The sequence below is a fragment of the Phocoena phocoena genome, chromosome 10 (assembly GCF_963924675.1).
Source record: "Phocoena phocoena chromosome 10, mPhoPho1.1, whole genome shotgun sequence".
Classification (NCBI taxonomy): domain Eukaryota; kingdom Metazoa; phylum Chordata; class Mammalia; order Artiodactyla; family Phocoenidae; genus Phocoena; species Phocoena phocoena.
Window position 1 is genome coordinate 81,853,336 of NC_089228.1, and position 19,932 is coordinate 81,873,267.

The 19,932-nt window shown below is 52.2% G+C and overlaps 2 protein-coding genes across 3 annotated transcripts; both read right to left on the bottom strand.

Moving 5' to 3' along the window:
- Position 1: 1 nt before the first annotated feature.
- On the bottom strand, positions 2-6,131 carry CFB (complement factor B). The gene is made up of 18 exons (XM_065885594.1): positions 5,933-6,131; positions 5,602-5,835; positions 4,988-5,173; positions 4,678-4,851; positions 4,356-4,457; positions 4,108-4,244; positions 3,665-3,803; positions 3,203-3,334; positions 2,820-2,921; positions 2,592-2,729; positions 1,988-2,085; positions 1,734-1,851; positions 1,359-1,512; positions 1,174-1,250; positions 867-979; positions 634-766; positions 504-553; positions 2-202 (listed from the first exon to the last, which is right to left on the bottom strand). Exons 1-18 carry the CDS (start codon positions 5,994-5,996, stop codon positions 56-58), a joined length of 2,298 nt encoding a protein of 765 aa, XP_065741666.1. The 5' UTR covers positions 5,997-6,131; the 3' UTR covers positions 2-55.
- A 393-nt stretch (positions 6,132-6,524) lies between these two features.
- Positions 6,525-18,311, bottom strand: C2 (complement C2). Of its 2 annotated transcripts, XM_065885596.1 has the most exons (18): positions 18,172-18,311; positions 17,801-18,010; positions 16,388-16,573; positions 14,393-14,566; positions 14,214-14,312; positions 13,887-14,020; positions 12,645-12,783; positions 11,888-12,028; positions 10,973-11,062; positions 8,812-8,952; positions 8,593-8,687; positions 8,385-8,496; positions 8,102-8,267; positions 7,915-7,991; positions 7,682-7,773; positions 7,351-7,477; positions 7,129-7,178; positions 6,525-6,978 (listed from the first exon to the last, which is right to left on the bottom strand). In XM_065885596.1, the coding sequence occupies exons 1-18, from the start codon at positions 18,215-18,217 to the stop codon at positions 6,802-6,804; spliced, it is 2,256 nt and encodes a 751-aa protein (XP_065741668.1). In that variant the 5' UTR covers positions 18,218-18,311; the 3' UTR covers positions 6,525-6,801. The 2 variants fall into 2 exon arrangements, with proteins under 2 accessions (XP_065741668.1, XP_065741669.1); XM_065885597.1 differs by lacking the exons at positions 16,388-16,573; positions 17,801-18,010 and having other exon boundaries at positions 18,172-18,217.
- Positions 18,312-19,932: the final 1,621 nt, after the last annotated feature.

Sequence of the window (19,932 nt, forward strand, 5' to 3'; positions counted from 1 at the left end):
GTGTTGTCGTAGTTGTTTTAATTTGATCTCATGCCCGTTTCCAACAGGAAACCCCTTATAGAAAACCCAGATCCTCATCTCGGAGTTTTTCCTTGAGCCAGGGCAGCACTTGGTAGAGGTTGATGTGAAAGTCTCGGGCGTAAGCAGGTACCTGTTGCTGCCCCTTGCAGACGTCCACAACGCCCCAGCTGATCACACCAACCTGAAGAGGGCGAGGGCGTCCCAGGAACCATTTGGTAGAATTCCTTCCTAATTCCAGGGAGCGCAGCTACTCCCAGCTGCATCTGAGCTGACCTGGGAGGGTTAGACTAGGGGCCCAGCTCAGTCCTATCCCCTGGCACACAGATCAGACACACACCCCTAAGTTGGCCAGTTCAAGGAAGAGTCCAAAGGTGAGGCAGGCTCCACCCTCCCCTTTCCAGCCACGTGCAGTGAGCTTTCCTGCTTTGGGGGCCATGCTGACTACTTGGCATCTCCCCACAGAGGGGAAAGGGGAAACTCACTTGAATGAAGCGACTCTTCTTGTGAATAAACAGGGGACCACCAGAATCACCTACAGGGAGGGAGAAGCTGTAGGGGAAAAGACTCTTGGGCCTCAGGAACTTAGATCACAACCAAAGAGCCTTCTCTCACCTTTGCAAGTGTTGGGGTCAGCATAGGGAGCCACCCCGCCGGTGCAAAGGAACCTGGGGGTGACTACTTCAGAGACGTCCTTGATTTTGTCATAGCCTATGGCACGTAGAGCATCCCTCTCACAGCCAGTTTTCTGTAGGTGAGGTGGGGATGCACGCAGGAGAGGAGTGATGAACAAAGCTTGCTTAGGAAGAATCGGGGCTTAAAGGACCTCAGGATCCCACATTCCTCACCTTTTCCCCATTCTTGATGTAGACCTCCTTCCGAGTTAGTGTCTTCTTACCATCCTTAGACAGCTCGGACACAAACAGAGCTTTGATATCCTTTGCTGGGAGCAGCTCTTGCACTGGACAAATAGACTGGGTCATTTCAGCACTCTCCCTTCCCCCATTGTCCTTGTCCTTTGTCACTCAGCAAATGTTCCTCCGCCCCTTCCTGTGAGCTAGAGATGGCTGGGCATCACCTGCCCTTCCTGCAGCTCCCTCTCATGCCTCCCTTGTCTCTCAGAACCTCACCCTACTCTCCCTGATACTGTCTTACTCTGTTGCTGGCACGTGGTTGACTGTGGAAGCCTCAAAGCTTGATTTGATCCCTCAGTGCAGGGGAGACAAATGGGCCTGTTGAGGAGAGATGGGAAAATTCGGGGATGGTGAACCCTGGACCTGCCCCAGTCTTCCAGCCCTGCCTTTCGCAGCCTTTTCTCTTTGGGAATCCAGATGGCTCACCTGATGGTCTCATCATACTTGAGCTTCTTCTTGAGCTTGATGAGGGCCACGTCATAGTCATAAAATTCAGGAATACCTTTTGCTTTTTTCGCATTGAGGTCGTAGTTTGGATGAAATAGGACTTCTTCTATCTCCCACTCCTGCTTCTTCCCTCCTGAAGTAGGAGAGTGGGTACCTCTAGACCACCCACTTCTCTGTAGGCAGTCTTCTGCCCCCATGTCATCCCTAACTCAAGTCTTCCTCATCCCTAAGTGGTCCAGCGTGCAAGGGAAGGGGCTGCGTTGAGGTCAGGTGGAGTGTGGCCTCTTGAAGAGAGTGGGAGGTTCTGCGCAGAGGGCGTGGCTGAAGCTCAGGATTGATTGGTTGCATCCTTACCCATGCTGACCTTGATTGAGTGTTTCTCGTCATCCACAGTGAAACAGTGTGCGGCTGTCAGCACAAAGTACTCGGACACCACAGCACCCATACAGCTCTCGTGTCCCTTCAAAGGACGCTGGGAAGAGAGCGGCAGAGGGAAAGCTCGGCTTTCACAGACAACGCCATCTACGAACACTTTGCCCTTCCCCCGACCTTTGTTTCACCCTGACCTCCCCCCTCATAAGTCCCCGCCACCAGGACACTGCACTCACAGTGACTGAGATCTTGGCCTGCCATGGTTGCTTGTGATAGTCAGTACCTTTCTTGTGCTCCCAAACCATGCCGCAAAGACCCAGGGTCCGGGTTTCATCTGGCAAGAAAGGAGATTGTACTGAAAGGCGGGACACTTCATTTCCAAATGGCAGCAGCCTTTCGGGGAGGGACGCCTACATGTCTATGGGGACCAGATGCCCATAGGAGGAAAGGGAAGGCAGGGGCACTTGTTTCCTTACATTGAGGGCAGGGAACCACTGTGGTATCGTGAAAAGAACGGGGAACAAAGATCAGAGAGCTGGATGTTTTCAGGCCCAGCTCTTGCTAACTTGTTCCTTGACCTCTCTTGGCCCCAGTTTCCACATCTGTAAAACGAGGGACTTAGGAAAGATCTCTGCATCATTCAGAACTCTGATTCTAAGATCAGGGAGTGGGCAGTACCAGGAAGCAAGAATAGTGACACGGAGGTAGAGAAGGAGGAATGAGAAAGGACTTGCAGACTGCCAGGGCTTCAGGAGGGGTCGAAGAATGAGTGACCTTGAGGGGTCTGGGGAGAGCTGACTTTCCTGACCATCTCCTTATCCCCTTCTGATATCTTCCTACCAAGCATTTGTATGAAAACATCCTCCAGGTTATCTGTGTCCTTGAGTTTGAACACGTGTTGCTCCTTATCCTTCTTGGAAGCCAAAGCATTGATGCTGTCTTGGTTCACCAGAGGCCCAACCCCAAACACATAGATGTCTGGGAGAGAAAAAGGGAGAGTGAGGGTCCAGGCCCTGGGGGGCAGGAGCTAAGAAAGTGGGGTGCTGAGTCCTAGGCAATAAAACTCACCCAGATAATCCTCCCTGGGCTTTTTGCGATTTCTACCAATGTCCAGCAAGTCCCGGATATCGTGAATGACAGAGACTGGATCCCCACCCATGTTGTGCAAGCCTGCAGGAGAGACCAGGACCATGAAGGTGGGAGACAAGGAAGGAAGAGGGTCAAGGAAGATAAACTGGCCAGAAGGAGTGACATAAAACGGCAGAGTGAGCAGGTTGGGGAGGAGATGGACGTGAGAGATGGTGGCGAGAAGGGTCCCTCCTCATAAAGGTTCACAGGAAGGGGCAGCATTCAGGCCCCCAACCGTGAGCCCAGCGCTGCACGTGGACTTCAGGGCCACACGCTGGTTGGAGAGGGTGAGGAGTCAGAGGCAGGGGAACAGTCCCTCTGACCATCAGTCACGAGGAGGATGACGTGGCGGGTGCGGTTCCAGGCTTCAGGGAGTTTGTTCACTTCCCTGCTCATCATGTTGTATACTTCCAGGAGAGCCTTCTTGGTGTTAGTGCCTGCCCTCAACTTGTGGTCTGTGGAAAGGGAAGAAATCATCACCTCCACCTGGACTTCCGAGCCATCCTTGACCCCAGAGGCCTAGCAGCAACTGAGATCCCCCTCTGTCAACTTTTTGAGTTAATTGTCACCCCAGTGACTTCCCTTTGACAACGAAGTGACCATCTCAGTTCCAAAGGGTTCCCACCAAAAATCCCCATTTTCCAATGACCCTGCTGCCCATCCATGGATTAAAAAGTAGTCCTCCTTGTCTCACTGCCCTCCCCACAACACTCCTGAAACTTCAGACCTCTCTGACCACAATGGTGGGAGCGAACCTCCCACCATTCCCTTCCCTGACTTCTGACCTTTGTAGTTGATTTGGTTGAGCTGCTCTGTGACCCAGTCTGCATCGCTGCTCTTTGGATCAGACACTCTGATCAAAACTTTGGGGTCTGTGGCATATGTCACTAGACCATATTTTGGCTTCACCCCATAACTTGCCACCTGTGGGTGAGGGGAGCAAGGGGTCATGGCATTGAAAGTAGAATATATGGCTGGGAGAATTCAGCAGCTTTACTGGGACAGACAGTGAAGGACATAGTAAGAGACTCATCACCCTGGGGTTCGTGGAGGAGTCTGGGTTAAAGGTCAAGAAACTGCTTCAAGTAAAAGGAAAGGAAGACAGAATAGGACCTGGAGATTTTCTGGGACCCTGTGGCTCAGAGGGGCTGGGGGCATCAGGGAGCTAGTCCTGGCAGGGCAGTGAGGTCCATTCAGGGTCCCCACATTCAGGGGCAGGGGGCCCCACCTTCTCAATGAAGTTTCTGAGACAAGTCTTGGCCACTGTGAAGTTGTCGGACCCAATGCTGTCTGATCCATCCAGCACCAGGTAGATGTTCATGGAGCCCGAGGGGTCCAGGATAATCTTCCTCTTCTGTTGTTCCCCTGGGTGCCAACAGAGAGACTCGGGCTCCAGGAGGCATGGTTCTCCTGCCCCTTCTCCATCCTCCTCCCACCCCCAATTCCCTGCCCTGCCTCCCCTCTCTATCTTCAAACCTGGTCTGTGCCCATCCTCAGCATCAACTCCTTCTATGGTCTCTGTCAGGGAAGACAGGAAGGCTTCGGCCACCTCTGCAGGGGTATCGTACATAAAGGAGTCTGGGAGAAGTCAGAAAGCAGGTCAAATGTCTGGGAGGGTCAGGAACATAGTGACGAGAGATGGTGGGTTTCCAGGGTGGGAAGGGCTCAGAAGTTCTTTGGGGAGGTTTAGAAGTGAGCAAGGAGCTGGGTTGCAGTAGGGGGAGAAGGCAGTGCTCTGGTGTGGGAATGTGAGGATGGGAGAGCAGGATCTGACGTGAGGGTACGGATCAAGGGTCACCTTGGCAAGAAGGCTCCGTTCCACTCCAAGAGCCACCTTCCTGACATGTTCGCTGCTGGGAGCCACGTAGGGTGAGCCCCCGGCTGCAGTAGTAGGTGACACTGTCTTCAAGGCGGTACTGGCTGCCCACCTTCCTTGTGCCAATGGGGATGCCCGGGTTCAGGCAGTACCCCGCTGCAGAAGCATGAGACATGGAGGTAAGGGCCAAAGCCTGAAGGCAAGGTAGAGCACAAGAGCTACGGTGCCAGTTCCTCAGGCTGAGGGTGGTCGGGAAGAAGGTAGTGTCGTGGGAAAGGGGGACGCTTCTCACCTCCATCATCGCAAATGGCCGTTTCCCCGTCCCACCGACCCGTCACTTGGCAGGTGCGATTGGCAGAGCCCCGGAGATTGTAACCATCATAGCAGTGGAAAGAAATCTCATCACTCAAATTGTAGTAGGGGGCCCGGGGCCAGTACTCCCCGTTCTCAAAGTCCTGTGGTCTGGGACAGCGAATTGCTTTGGGGGAGGAGAACAAGTAGACGTTACTGAGATGGAAGGACTGCCCTTTAGGATATCCCTCCTAGTCTCAGGGACCCTATCACTGAGAAACAGCGCCTTCTCGGTCCTACAGGATCAGCTGCTACCCTTGACCCCTGGAGGGTACCTCAACCCATGGGGAATCCTCCCACTCCCCCCTCCCCATTTCTGAGTGTTCTTTGAACTGCCAGGGCTGCCTGACACGGGGTAAATGCTTAGTAAAGATTAGCTCCCCTTCATTCTCCCTCCATCCCACCTCCAGCCCTTGCTCAGCTCCTACCCTTGCTCAGCCCAACTTGTCAGCCTGCCTGGTCTCCACACAAGTCTAATCTTATCCAGGTCTGGACCTAGGCCACCACCTGCTCTGTCCCTCCGCTGGCCCAGGTCCATCCTCACGGCCCTCCAACCTTTGCATTCGGCCCTCTTGACAATCTTTTTGTCTTGGGTCTGCAGGGTACTCCAGGATCCCGTGGATCTGCAGGTACGAATCTGCACAGGGTATGGGTAGAAGCCAGAAGGACACAAGTACTCCAGTGACTGGCCCGCCTTGAGAAGCCGGAAGGAGCCACCTTTGATCTCTACTCCCTCCAGAGAGCAGGGGCTCTGGGGCCCAGCCTCAGGCAATGGCGTCATGCTCACACCTAAAGAGAAAGGCTGGTGAAGCCCAGCCTCATAAGGCCAAGGACGGATCCTGGGGGCAGCAGGGGTGGGGGGGAGGGGGGCTGTGACCTCACTTACCTCTAGACAAGAGGCCCAAGATCAAGGGTACCAGGCAGAGTTGGGGGCTGCGTTTGCTCCCCATGGTGACGGAAGACAGGAGAGAAACTGGGGCTGGTGGCAGGGTGGCCTCTCCTGGCTCCTGCTGCGTGTCTGCTTGGCTCGATGGCCAAGCTGAAACTCCAGACCTGAGCCTGGTCACACGCCCTTCCCCTGCCCCTCACAGCCTCCAGCCTTTTACGCAATCTGTGTTCTCCCACCTGCTGCCCGCTCCACCCACCCTACCCATGTCATTTTCCGGAATGTCCGAGTGGGAGGGCCCCACTGCCAATCAAGGATACGGAAACTGCAAAACCCCACCTTTTGCTGCCCAAGGTCCAGGACTCTGCCTGTCAGCACCTCCTCTCAGCTCCAGTTCCTCCCCAAGCCCAGACCTCCCCCTTGGGGACTAGATATAAGGCCCTCACTGGCTGCCCTGTGGACTCTGTTATGGAGCAGAGTCCAGCCATTGTTTGTCCAGCAGGGTCTCTGACCTGCCTTCTTGCCGTTCCTGGAATCATTCTGGCCTTTCTCTCCCCCCAGGCCAGCCCCCAGGCAGAGGCACAGACAGATGTGGAAATCATTGATTTTTATTAATTTCATAGCCAGGTAATTCCCTGTGAAAGCGGAAGGAGAGTGAGGCAAGTAAAGCAGAGGGTGGGGTCCGCACTGGCAGGAGCGCCAGGGCTTCCCCAGCGTGGATGTGCCGCTGCTTCGGGATCCTGGAAGCAGGCATGCGCTCAGAGCAAGGCGTGCGGATGGGTCATGGAGGCTGAGGGTGGACGTTCGGTGGTAGGAGACGGGAGAGATGGCTGGTCCTGGCGGGACAGCAAAGGGCTCAGTGGCCGTGATCAGAGGGGCAAAAAGTTCAGGACACCCTCCAGGTGCTGTCTCAGCCAGGGCTGCATGTGGAAGAGATTGATGTGGAAATCTCGTGGCGGTGGCACCCTGCCACGGGGCGCGATTTTGCGAGAGTTCTTATCAGAGCTGCCACAGGGGTTGTAGAGACCCCAGCTCACCAGGCCCACCTGAAAGAAGGAGAGGTTGGGGTGGGGACGCTGCCCTGGTCCCAGCCCCAAGCCCCAACCTCCTTAGTTCCTTCGAAGGCCTGCCTCGTGCCTCCTCAAGGCCAAGATCCTGTAACTCCAGTCCTGCGAGCTTCCCCCCTCTCTCCTCACCTGAAAAAACCTGAACCTCCGCTCAAGGAAAACTGCTCCCCCAGATTCTCCTGCCAGAAAGGAGGGACAAGAGACTGTCATCCTGACTCTCATCGCCGCATCAGGGTGGTACACCGGTGTCCTGGCATGCGAGCTGGCCAGAGGGACACAGGTGGCCTTCCCCTCAGGAATCCAGACTCCAGGGTGGGGACTGGGGATGAGAAGTGGGGGGAGGGAGCTCACCCTTGCAGGGATTGTCATCCCCCTGCATCCCACTGCATAGGAACTGGTCTGTCACCACCTCTCTGACATCTGTCAAGTTGGGGAACGTGGTTTTGTCTTGGGAGACAGCCTTGACACAGTTTGTCCACTGCAGTAGGGGTGGAATAGGACAGAAGGATGGAGTGAGCAGGCAGGCCCGGGGGACACCTGGAAGTGCAGCTAGGCCTGGAGGAGGGGTGACTTGGAGTCAGATGGAGAAAGCACTCAGAGCTAGGGGATGAAGAGAGACGTTCAGGGAGTTGCCACAGGGGGATCCCATCCGCCCACAGCATACTGGACCCGAGACCCTCACCTCCGACCCTGTCTTGAGGTTAACGTTCAGCTTGTTCCCATTCAAAGCCACAAAATGAGCAGGAATGCTCCGTTTGTTCAGAAGTTCACTCTCTACAGTCAAGGAAAAGGATGTCAGTACTGGTCCCTTTACCTAGCGTCCAGACTCCCGACTTGGGAACTGCAGCACAGCCCACGTCATCAACCCCCAAGCCCTGATCCCAGTTCTTCATGCACCCTAAGCCCAGCGCTCACCGTGGTCTCTGCAGGTGCTGCCTGGCAGTCTCCGCAGAGCCAGATTGGCCCCCACCGTGCAGGGAAGGCAGATAGGCCTGAGGAGAAGGACAAGGGTCACAGAGGCCCGTCCTTGGTGTCCCCTCCTCCAGCACTCCCCAGAGCACTTCTCGCCCAGAGGGCACCCTCCCATCCCAGACTCCGGCACCTGGCGTGGGTGGACATCTTCACTTTCTGGGCCAGCTTTAGAAGAGCGATGTCATCGCCGTAGAACTCCGGGATTCCCTGATTCTTCTTGGCAAAGACATTGAACCCTGAGGAGATCACCGCCTTCTCAACTTGGAATTCTTTGCCCCACTGGGAGTTGGGATCCCCTGGAAACAATGTGGCAGATTAGGCTGGACCAGGGCTGCTGAAGGGGCCAGAGGCTAGGGACAAGGGGTGGGAGCTCTGCCCACGGGGTTGGGAAGCGGGTGCAGGCCCTTCCTTACCCACGCTGACCCTCCACAGGGGGTGGGCCTCGGCGTTGCGGAGGCAGTGAGCAGCTGTCAGGACCCACTGGTCCGAGATGAGGGCCCCTCGGCAGGTCTCCTGGCTCTTGGGCTGCAGGGGAACAGGTGATCTTCAGGGACTGCTGTGTCTCTGGCTCATGGCCGCTGTCACCTCTGGGATCCAAGCCCCATCCCTCCTTCCTGGTACCTTAATAGTGACATGCCAGGGTGTCCTCTCCTGGGCAGAGGCATTGGCAGACATGTTCCCTACCCCACAGATGGTGTCCATGAGCTGGGAGACATCTGTGGGCGTGAGGAGCAGATGGTGAAGGAGGCTGGTGCCGGGCACCGCGAGCAGGTGCCAGCATGGACCCTTGGCCAGCTCCACACTGGCCACACCACTCTGGAGAGAGCAAAGCACACTCACCCAGCATGTGCTCAAAGACCTGGCTCAGAGCCTCCACGTCCTTCAGAATGAAGGCATGCCTCTCGCCATCCTTCTTGGACCCCAGCTCATTCAGTTCTCTCCAGTCCACATCCAGGTTGCCCACGCCAATGGCATAGATGTCTGATGGGGAGGAAATCACCAGAATCTTGTGGCTGAGGGGCTACCCCGTGACAGAAGACTGTAATTCCGAACTCGCTGCATCCTACAAAGCCCTACATGAGCGGGATGCCCCTCCCTCCCCCCACGACCTACCTCATTTCCTACCACTCCTCCCCCTTCACTCTCTTCCAGCCACGTGGCCTCCTTGAAGTTCCTCAAACTGACAGGCACACTCCCACCTCAGGCCCTTTGTATGAACTGTGTCTCTGCCTGGTTCACTCCTCCTCCCAGACTTCTACATGCCTCACTTTCTTACCTTTTTAAGTTTCGACTCAAATGTCACCATCACAGGGAGGCCTTCCCTGGCCTCCTTGTGTAAAACTGCAATGCCCCAGACACTTCGATTCCTTCCCTGCTTCATTTTATACCTTAGCACGTGTCACTATCTACCGTGCCATATGGTTTCCTTATTTATTTTGTTTAATGCCTAGTGTGGGTAGAATTGTGTCTCCCCAAAAGATATGTTCAAGTCCTAACCCCCAGGACCTGTGAATATGCCCTTGTTTGGATATAGTGTCTTCGTGGATATAATCAGTTAAAATGAGGTCATGCTGGATGGAGGCAGGGGTGGGGAGGGGTGATAATCTGATGCCTTTATAACAATAGAGGAATCTGGACACAAACACAGAGAGAGAGAAAACCATGTGACAACACAGAGATACACTCAGGAAAGAAAGTGACGTGAAGACAGAGGCAAAGACTGAGTGATCCGGGACTCCCCTGGTGGTGCTGTGGTTAAGAATCCGCCTGCCGATGCAGGGGACACGGGTTCGTGCCCCGGTCCGGGAAGATCCCACATGCCGCGGAGCGGCTGGGCCTGTGAGCCATGGCTGCTGAGCCTGCGTGTCCGGAGCCTGTGCTCCGCGATGGGAGGGGCCGCAACAGTGAGAGGCCCACACACCGGAAAAAAAAAAAAAAAAGAACTCATGATGTAGCATGGAGGCAAAACTTCAGATCTGGTCTTCCTCTGCAAAATGTCGGCTCTAGGAGAGGACCCTGGAGGCATCTCTTCCCGCAGGAGAACCTGGGCCCACACAGCCATCCACACCAGCCTCTGAGCCAGCGTGGGTGCGAGTCAGAACTGCCCTGGGGTGGACCATAGAGTCTGGTCTTCTCCCACCCTTTGTACCCCTCATGGGCCTTTTTTGCAGTTATGATAGGAACTGGACAGTTATCACGCCCCACGTGTTTTCTCTATTTCCCTGCAGTTCCTGCCTCTTTTTCATGAGGTGCGTTCAAGCATTTAACTCTGGCCCAGTGATGCTAAGGAGTTAGGGAGTGGAGTTTGTGATTTGCCTTCCTTAGGCCAGGGTTTTCAAGAGGAATACGCTTACCTCCGAGGGGCAGGTGAAGTGGGTGGCATGAACAGAAATGAGAGGACCCAGGGGAAAGTAAAACTTGGGGCCTCAAAACCAGCTGCCCTCCCTTATCTGGAGGATTTCTCTTTGAAGTTCTTTTCTGGTCAAAGGTCAGTGCAATTTTTGTTTAGTCTGAATTAGAGGAGCTGTTCTTTCAGAGACTGCAACTTCCAGAGCCTTAGTTATCTGCACTGCCAAGGGAAGAAAGGCCAGGAACAGCCCCTATAAGGAATCCAGGCCTTTTCTTCCTGGAGAGGTTTGTGGAACATCAGATGGTGAATGAAAACGATGACGATGACGATGGTGGTGGCCGCCACCGCACACTGTGTTTGTCTGTGCCAGGCAATGTTTGAGCATTTGCCCTTATCGGCCAGTGAGGTAGGTCTTTGTACTATATCCTGACAAGTAAAGAAATAACCCATGGCCACAGCCAGTCAAAGATGAACCCAAGTTTGAAACCACGGGCAGTTTGACTACTCTTCAGTGTGACACTCGGCTGCCTTCATGCAGAAAAACACAGCCTGGGGTCTCGATAGAAATACAGCCAAGATGCTAGAACCCCTGGCTGTGGGCCCTGGGCCCCCCTGCAGGGCAGCACAGATGGGGCGGGGGCGGAGGCTCACCCAGATAGTCTTTCCTCTTCTGGTTGATGTTCAAGACCTCCTTGATATTGTCAACAGCCACCTTGGGAGAGCCACCCATGTTGGACTTTCCTAGAACAAGGAAGGAAAAGAATTGTCCATCTGGGTGATGTATCACGATTCCCCCCCAGCCCTGGAAGAGAGGGGAAGGATTCATCCTGGGAACCTCAACACCTACCCTCCCTACTTGAGTTTCAAGATACATTATTTACAGAAGTTCTTTAGCACTGGGCCAGGGGCATCCTACACTTTATCTCATTTGATTTTCATGAAGCCCCAGTAAGTGTGGGTCTACTCATTTTATAGACAAGAAATCTGATTTATAGAGGAGCCATGTAACTTGGACAAAATCAAGAGATAAATGGCAGAGCCCAGATCCACTAGCCAGTCTGCCCTTCCATCGGTGGACTTCAACATCACTGGTCCAGAGCCACGCCTCCCCATCCAGCTCCCTCTATGTGACCTCCCAGGTAATAACAATAACTAACACTTATAATCATAAAGCACTTTTACACAAAGTACTTAAATTGCTCTTCATAAAAACTGTGTAAGGGGACTTCCCTGGCAGACCAGTGGTTGAGACTCCGTGCTTCCACTGCAGGGGGCGAGGGTTCAATCACTGGTCAAGGAACTAAGATCCCACATGCCGTGCGTCGCGGCCAAAAAAATTAAAAAAAATAAACAACAACAACAAAACTGTGTACGGAAAGGAGGGCAGCTTCCATTATCAGTAATTGTTGCGGTTGTCATTACCGTCATCATCGACACTATTTCTACTTTATAAATAAGAAACCAAGGCCCTAAGTGGCAAGGGGAGAACCAGAGTGCAGGTCTCTGACCCCACATTGCTTCTCCTTCCACTATGCCAGACTCATTCACAGAGACGACGATACCCACCATCGGTCAGAAGGATGATGGCATGTCGGATTTCCTGCCAGGCCGCCGAGTTCATACTGAGCCGTCGCATTTGGTTATTCATCATGATATAGACAGAATTTAGGGCCTCGTAGATGTTGGTCCCCGTTCCGTTTTCATGGTCTGGAATATGTGAAGACGAAAAGCTCTCTTAAGAAACTTCCCACCTACCACCTGGGAGAAGGGAGTCACTCTATTTTCCCCAAACACTGGAAATGCATTTATCAATAGATTTGATAAACACAGACTTTTGACATCTAGTTAGAGATTTGGCATCATTGCCCATTCAGACATTAAAAGCCTTTCCCTTTAGAAATGCTCATTGCATAACCCCACTGAAGGCCATCCTAAAGTCCCAAGATTCAAAGATGGGGTTTCCAAAGAAAGTGGGTTGTTTCAGCCATCTGCTACCTACCACCCAGGTAGTTTCCTAATGACGTGAGGAGACTATGAAAACCAGACCATGTTGTTCTGGCATCAGGGAGAAGCCAAAGACATGCATGATGCATCTGGACACGTAGCACGTGCGAGGAAGCCCGGAGCTGGTAGGAGCTGGGACTCTCCGACCATGAACGTGACTTGGAAGCCACCGCACCTAAGGAACCTTAGTCCCAGAGCCCTGGGACTTGAGTGCCACCAAGAAGCCCCACTCTCTCTCAAACTTGTCCAGTATCTCTGCAGGCACAGAGAGCTCATCCCCTGCCCCCACTTCCATCACCTTCATTTGATGACATCATACCTTTATAGTGGGCGTTTTCCAGACTGTGGGCCACTTCAGTCACATCCTTGGATTTGCTGTCCAGGACAGACATGATGACTTTGGGCTTTGATGCAAAAGTGATGATGGCGACACTAACCTTGATCTCAAAGCTGAAGATCTGTGAAGGGCAAATGAGAGGTAGTGTGAAAGGCTCCCAAACCAAAGGGGAGTTGGTAAGGGAGCCAGCAAAAGGCCCTTGAGGAGGCAGAGATCCTGGACAGAGACTGACGGATGCAAGGCCCTTGGAGAGTCCCTTCCTGGGAAACGGTTGCTTGAAGAAGCCAGGAAAGTGACATTTGTTGGTCCTCTCCTCTCTTTGACTGGCTCACTCTTCATTTAATCGTCACCTCAGTGCTGTGAAGGGTCGTGATGGTCCCCATTATATAGATGAGGAAGCTGAGGCTTGTTTACCTTGCCCCAGATCACACCCCTGGTAAGAGGTGGAGGTAGAATTCAAACATAACGGCACTTGTCTGTCGAGTTTTGCAGCCTCACAGCTTAGTGAGTTACTTAACTTTACGTCTTAAGAGAGACACTAAGGAGCACAAAAGCTGCCTTCTTTCAAACGTAGCTGGGAGGGAAAACATATATCTACACAGACTGTTGTGAAAAGCATAACTACCAAGCAGAGTCCTGGCAAGGAATCTGAACCAAGTGTTTCCAAACTCTTCCGTTCATGGACCTCGTCAGTCGAAACATTCTGAGCACGTACCTCAATATAGGTATATGTATTTATAAAGTATACTCATACTTATAAAGTGTATCACTATTTAAATATATTATACACATTTTAAAACATATAGAAAATATTGAAATTTTAAAAGGAAATTATTAAGTTCTTAATTTAAGTTAAATTACAATCATTCACCATGGATACCAGTATTTTCCTGCCACACGCCAGAAGCTTATTTGGGGTACCCCTCTGTGAAGACCACTGTTCTAGATGATGAATTCCTGGAAAGTGGGGTCTCAGCCTTGTTCATCTTTGAGGTCCCCCCACACCCAGAACAGTGCCTGACATAGAGTAGCTACCCCAACAGTGTTTGTGGAATGAAAAATAGGATCCTCTAAATTAAATCCGTGATTCCTGCATGGCATGTGTGTAATCTGGGAAGACTTCTTGGAGGAGGTGGGCTGTGAGTGGGATTCTGAGGAAGGGAAGGAGACAAAGACCGTGAGTGCAGGAAGGCTGCTGGTATGTGTGAGCTCCTATTTCCTGACCCTGTCCACCAGGTGGGAGGCGCTCTTCTTGAAGATTTCAAAGTCCTCTTCCTCCACACTCTGAGATGCGTCCAGGAGCACGTAGAGGTTCAGGTGACCCGAGCGCTGGATTTGTATTTTGCGGCCCACGTTTTCTGGAAGAAATGTGGAAGGGAAAGATTCAGACTCCACCTCCTACCCACTCTCTTGCCAAGGCAATCAGGCCCCTCTACCTCCCCTCCAGTCAGCTCAGCCCCGCTGAGCCCACCGGAGGCTCCTGGCCCCTCGGAAGCTTGCCCCTTCTCTGCACCCGCCCAGCACCCTGCCACCCCCACTTCAAGCACTCACGCTTCTTCTTCTGGGTGGGATTGGTGGTTCCAAGTAGGTGGGACAAGGAGGTGCCCAGGGCAGGGGCCACATCCTCGGGAAAGTCGTAAGAGTAGGGCTCTGTGGGGAGAGCCACCGGGGTCAGCTGTGGCCAGGGGTGGGGGCCCAGGAGTCTCAGGAGGGTCAGAGCAGCTACTCACGGCGGCAGATGGGCTCCATCCCACTCCAGACCCCTTCATCCTGGCACTCTCGCTCCACAGACCCCGTCAGCACCAGATTCGAGGAGCAGCGGTAGCTGACCTTGTCGCCGAGGCCGAAGCGAGATCCCGTCCGCACTGCACCCACGGCAATGCCCGGGTTGGGGCAGTGGCTGGCTGTGAGGAGCAAAGGAAGATGGAAATGAGCAGGGACCCGCCTCAGCCTCTGGGTGCTGCTCGGACACCTTTTCCCGCCAGACTTTTCCTCCTCTACAGACCCTCAGAGCCTCTGCGGGTCCCTTGGCCCCTCCCTTGGGAGACACTACAGCTGTGCCTCCCAGGTGTGTGGATAGAAAACCTGAAGTAGGGAAAAAGGTTTAGAACTCAGTGGCCCAGTTTCCAGCTAAAGCATACCAATCCCAACCCAGGGACTCTGCCTGTATCCATCCCAGAGCCTCAGGGAAGATGCTGGCTTCCTCAGGGAAGGAGCCCTACCTCTCCACAGAGAATATCTGCAAACAATGAGACATCACCACACACCCACCAGAATGGCTAAAACTAAAAAGATGGGTAATTCCAAGTGTCAGAGACGATGTGGGACAACCAGAACTGTTAAATTGCTGGAGTGTCAATCAGGAAGCTGTTTGCAGCCTCTTCTGAAAGAAAACATATGCCAACGTGTGACCCAGTAATTCCACTCCTAGATAATGTGCTCAAGAGAAATGTGTCTAGTGCATCCAATCACACATAAGGATGTTCATAGAGTTTTACTTACAATAACCAAAGACCGGAAATAACCCAAATACCCATCAACAGGAGAATGCATAGATAAACTGTAATATGAAATGGAACTACAAAGCAATGAAAAATAACAAACTGCTGATACACAGGAAAACATGGATACATCTCACAGGCAGAATGCTGAATAAGGGAAGACACATGCGAAAGAGCACATTCTGTATGATTCCACTTCTACGAGGTGTAAGAATAAGCTAAACGAATCTGTGGAGACAGAAGTCCGAAGAGTGGTTACCTTGTGGGAGGGGACAGGAGGCAACCTCCTGATATAATGGACCCTCGGTCTTGGGTGGTGATTACGTGGGTGGATACACGTAAAAGGATACTTGTGGGTATAAAAGTTTATCAAGCTGAATACTTAAGATTTGTATGCTTTAGGTAGTTTAAACCTCAATTTTCAAATGAATTATATTTATGTTTGAATACATGGCTATTGTCAAAGAATCAAGGACGTAAATATGGAGCCAACAGCTGGGCACCAGGTGAGGGTACGGTCCTGCCATCTCGTGGACTCTGAACCTTCTGTATTGTGTATTTAGAACTGTGATCCAGGAAGCTTCCAAAGCCCACAGGCCAATGTGGCTCCAGGGAATCCCAGGAACCCCACTTCTGTCAAGCAGAGCCCCCCCATCTTTCACAGGGGCAGTAATGACCATGACAAAAGTATATGTGGCGCTTAGTACATTCCAGGGGCTGTTCCAGATGCAACTCACTTGATCCACACGGCAACCCCATGCAGTCAGTACTCTTACCATCCCCATTTTACAGATGTGAAAACTGAGGCACAGAAAGGTTAAATAACCTGCCCAAAGGCTGTCAAAATCAGAGCCAGGCTTGGAACCCAAACTTGCTGCTGAGGCAAGGCACCTAAGCGCGACACTCGATTCCCTTCATCATATCTTCCCTACAATAGCCCAGGGCGCCCAAATACCAATCTGGTTTTGAGGCATTTGGAAGAGCTGGACAGAGTATTTGGAGCCTTTGTGTTGGATCTGAAGCTTAGCACCAACTTCCTTGAGCCAGGATCCCCACAGGCCAGAGATGTGTCATTATAGACCTCAACTGACCAAAATCTAGGAATATGATTTTGGCACCAGAAACACCAGGCCCTGTCCCCACAGAAGCTCCCTAAACACATATCTGGTTCCAGGGCTCCTGGGAGACCCCTGCCCCCATGCAGCCATCTGTCAGGGCACTCACCGCCGTTGTCACACACAGCTGTCTCCCCATCCCACATGCCATTGGGGCGACAGTGCCGCACCGGCGAGCCCCGCAGTGTGAAACCATCCTCACACTCGAAGCTCAGGTTGCCGCCCACAGGGTGGGACCCCAGCCGTGGTGTGTATACGCCGTTCTCAAAGGTAACAGGGGCTGGACAGCGAACAGCTGGAGGGAGAGAAGGGCATGAGAATATAAGGATGGAGGGATAACAGCTGGGCTGGACACTAACTGGGTGAAGTTCAGCTTGGATGCATGGGTAGAGCCAGCTGGTTGTCAAAACGTTAGGTTGATGCCTGTGAAATTGCTACTTTGGGCAGTTGGTAGAATATTGGCAATTTCACACAGTTCAACCTAATAGATTGAGAAACAGCCACTTCTCTCAGCCCCCTGAGGGCCATGTCCACCCCAGCCCCTCCCCTGGGGTCCTCAGACGTCCCATGAGTGGATAACTAGAGGGGTGACTCCTGGTACAACAGGGGATGCCAGGACCATTCAGCATCCATCCCGAATGGTCAGTACTGTGCAGTTAATTGTTCAGTATTCTAACAATCATCCCTGGGCTTCCCTGGTGGCACAGTGGTTGAGAATCCGCCTGCCAATGCAGGGGACAGGGGTTCAAGCCCTGGTCCGGGAAGATCCCGCATACCACGGATCAACTAAGCCCATGTGTCACAACTACTGAGCCTGTGCTCTGGAGCCCGCGAGCCGCATCTACTGAAGCCCGTGTGCCTATAGCCTGTGCCCTGCCACAAGAGAAGCCACTGCAATGAGAAGCCCGCGCGCCACAAAGAAGAATAGCCCCCGCTCGCTGCAACTAGAGGAAAGCCCGCGTGTAGCAACTAAGATCCAATGCAGCCAAAATTAAATAAATAAATAAGTAAATTTATTTTAAAAAAAAAAGAGTTCGCCCGCCAATGCAGGGGACACGTGTTCCATCCCTGGTCTGGGAAGATCCCACATGCCACAGAGCAACTAAGCCCGTGAACCACAACTACTGAGCCTGTGCTCTAGAGCCCGCGTGCCACAACTACCGAAGCCCGTGCACCTAGAGCCCGTGCTCCGCAACAAGCCACCACAGTGAGAAACCCGCGCACCGCAACGAAGAGCAGACCCCACTCACCGCGACTAGAGAAAGCCCGTGGGCAGCAACTAAGACACGACTCAGTCAAAAATAAATAAACTTATTTTTTAAAAAATCATCCCTGGCTTTGGTACCCCACAATCTACATCAGAGCCTGCCTCCGGTGCCTTGCTATTGGGCAGTTGACATTTTCCCACTATTTTGAAAAGCCCTGTGGAAAAGAAGCTTTGCCACCCCATCTAGTCATATTAAGCCCCACCCTGATTAAACTAAATAGAAGTCCTGGGGTGGCCGCTGGTGGGAAGCCTCACGTTTGCAGACCGCCTTTGTCCGCTGGGTGGATCTCGGGAAATGCCACCGTCCGTTGCTCTTGCACAGGCTTGTCGCCACCGGGTACGGGTAAAAGCCCAGGGGGCAGGAGTAGGTGAGGATACTCCCAGGGGCCCAGCCGTTGCTGAGGGTGAAATTGCCCCCAGAGATATTCACGTTCTGAGGGCAGGAGGGAGTGGTCGTAGCCAAGCCTGTGGGCATGGGGACACGACACAGAAATGAAGAAAAGAAGGAAGGCACGGATAAGAAAAGGAGAGCAGAAGAGACAGTCCGTTTCACACATGGAAACTCAATCTGGGTAGCACTGGCCTTGCCCCACAGGACCCCAGCATCCCCCCTCCCCTGCTCCTACCTGGGTACAGGGGCAGCAGGCAAAGGACGGCCATCAGTGGGTCCATGGTGTCTACCTTAGGGGCACGGACAGGCAGAGAGCCGGGAGAGGGAAAAGGTCATCTGACTTCCCGAAAACCAGAGCTGGCTCAGCAGCTGCTTTGTCTGCTGCCAGAGAAAGAAAACTAGGGAGTGGCAGAAGGTAGGGGGCACGTTCTCTCATTAGGGGAAAAAATAATCAGGGATTGGGGACTGAGCTGAGGGCGTGAAACTTCCGGTCTGTCTCCCTAATCCTGACACATCCATAGAGTCAGTTGATCTGCACCACAGGCTCTGTACACTGCTCCCCACTTCCACCGTCTCACAGACACAAGTGCACGCATGCTCTCACATGAAGAGTCTAAAGCACACAAACCCACAAACCAACCGAGATATTGCAAAACGTTTTATTTAAGTAAAGTTTCAGTTTTCTTTTGGGTTTTCCCAAGTGGATTTTACTTCCTCAGAGTCTAGAGTAGTACTGTCTTCTTGAACATAAACTCCCAAGGGATTAAACTAGAAATTCTTAGAAATTCTTGATACTTAGGAGGATTCACCATCTTTTTCTTCCCTGCAGTCCTTCCGCAGAGAGAATCTAGGGAGAAAAATGAAATCAACACTTAGTTTTAGAGACTGGGAAAAATATTGAGAATGTTTTTACGGGAAGTCCAGTAGATAAAATCTCCAACTTATAAAATAAATAAATCTGGGGTTGGTGATTCAAAGGAGTGAAAGTATTTTTGGAATTGGGATGTGCCTTTAAATTACAACTGGCCTTTTGTATGAAATGCAGAAAGCAAAGAAACTCTAAGCTAGTGTGTTAGCCTCCCCATCCCACAGAAGTCTCTTTAATATTTGTCAAACAATGTGGGGTGTAAGTAAATAAGATCAATCAAAGATGAAGATGAAACGTCTCTGAAGTGATCAGTTACGTTTATGAAAACTCTTTTGATTTACAAATAACTTCTCAGAAACGCACATACACAAGGTGGACATACACAAAGTCAGTTCCTTGGACAGAATCGACTGAATGCAGGAAGACCATGACACCCCTGGTGTTGGGGGTCCCAAAGGTGCCTCTGCGACTGAGCTGCTGGTGCCTCCCTTGCACCCAGTATCTGTTCTCCCTCCTTCTACAGTAAGAGATGTTTAGCAGAACACACAGTCACCCAGATAAAGACTACATTTTCCAGCTTCCCTTGCAGCTAATGGCCAGGTGACAAGACTCTGGCCAATAGAATGTGAGTAGAACTGATGTGTGTAACTTACAAGTACGGTAAGTAAAGTAACATCCCCCCACACACACTCCCATGGGCTGGAATATAAATCTGATGGTGACTCAAGAGCAATATCCTGGAGATGATAGAGCAAAGAGACAGAGGAGCCTGGGTCCCTGACACTGTGTTGATGTCATACCAGCCCTGCCCACCTGCTCGGATTTTTACAAGAGAGAAATAAACTACCTTCAGAGCGGTGAGTATTAGAGACGTTCTGGCTTCATCTCCTTTCAATCACATAGTAGGTTTGAACTTCCCCATCCACTTGCTTTGGCCAATGAAATGTGACTGTAAGTGACATGGACTACTTCTAGATGGAAGCTTTATGAGCCAATGCAGTCTTCCTCGTGCTCTCTTTCCCTCTTTATGGCACGTTTGAGATGGTGGCTGCTCTATCAGCCCTGAGTGATGCCAAAAGCAGAACCTTTGCTGACCCTTAGCAGGTATGCAATGTGAGCAAAAAATAA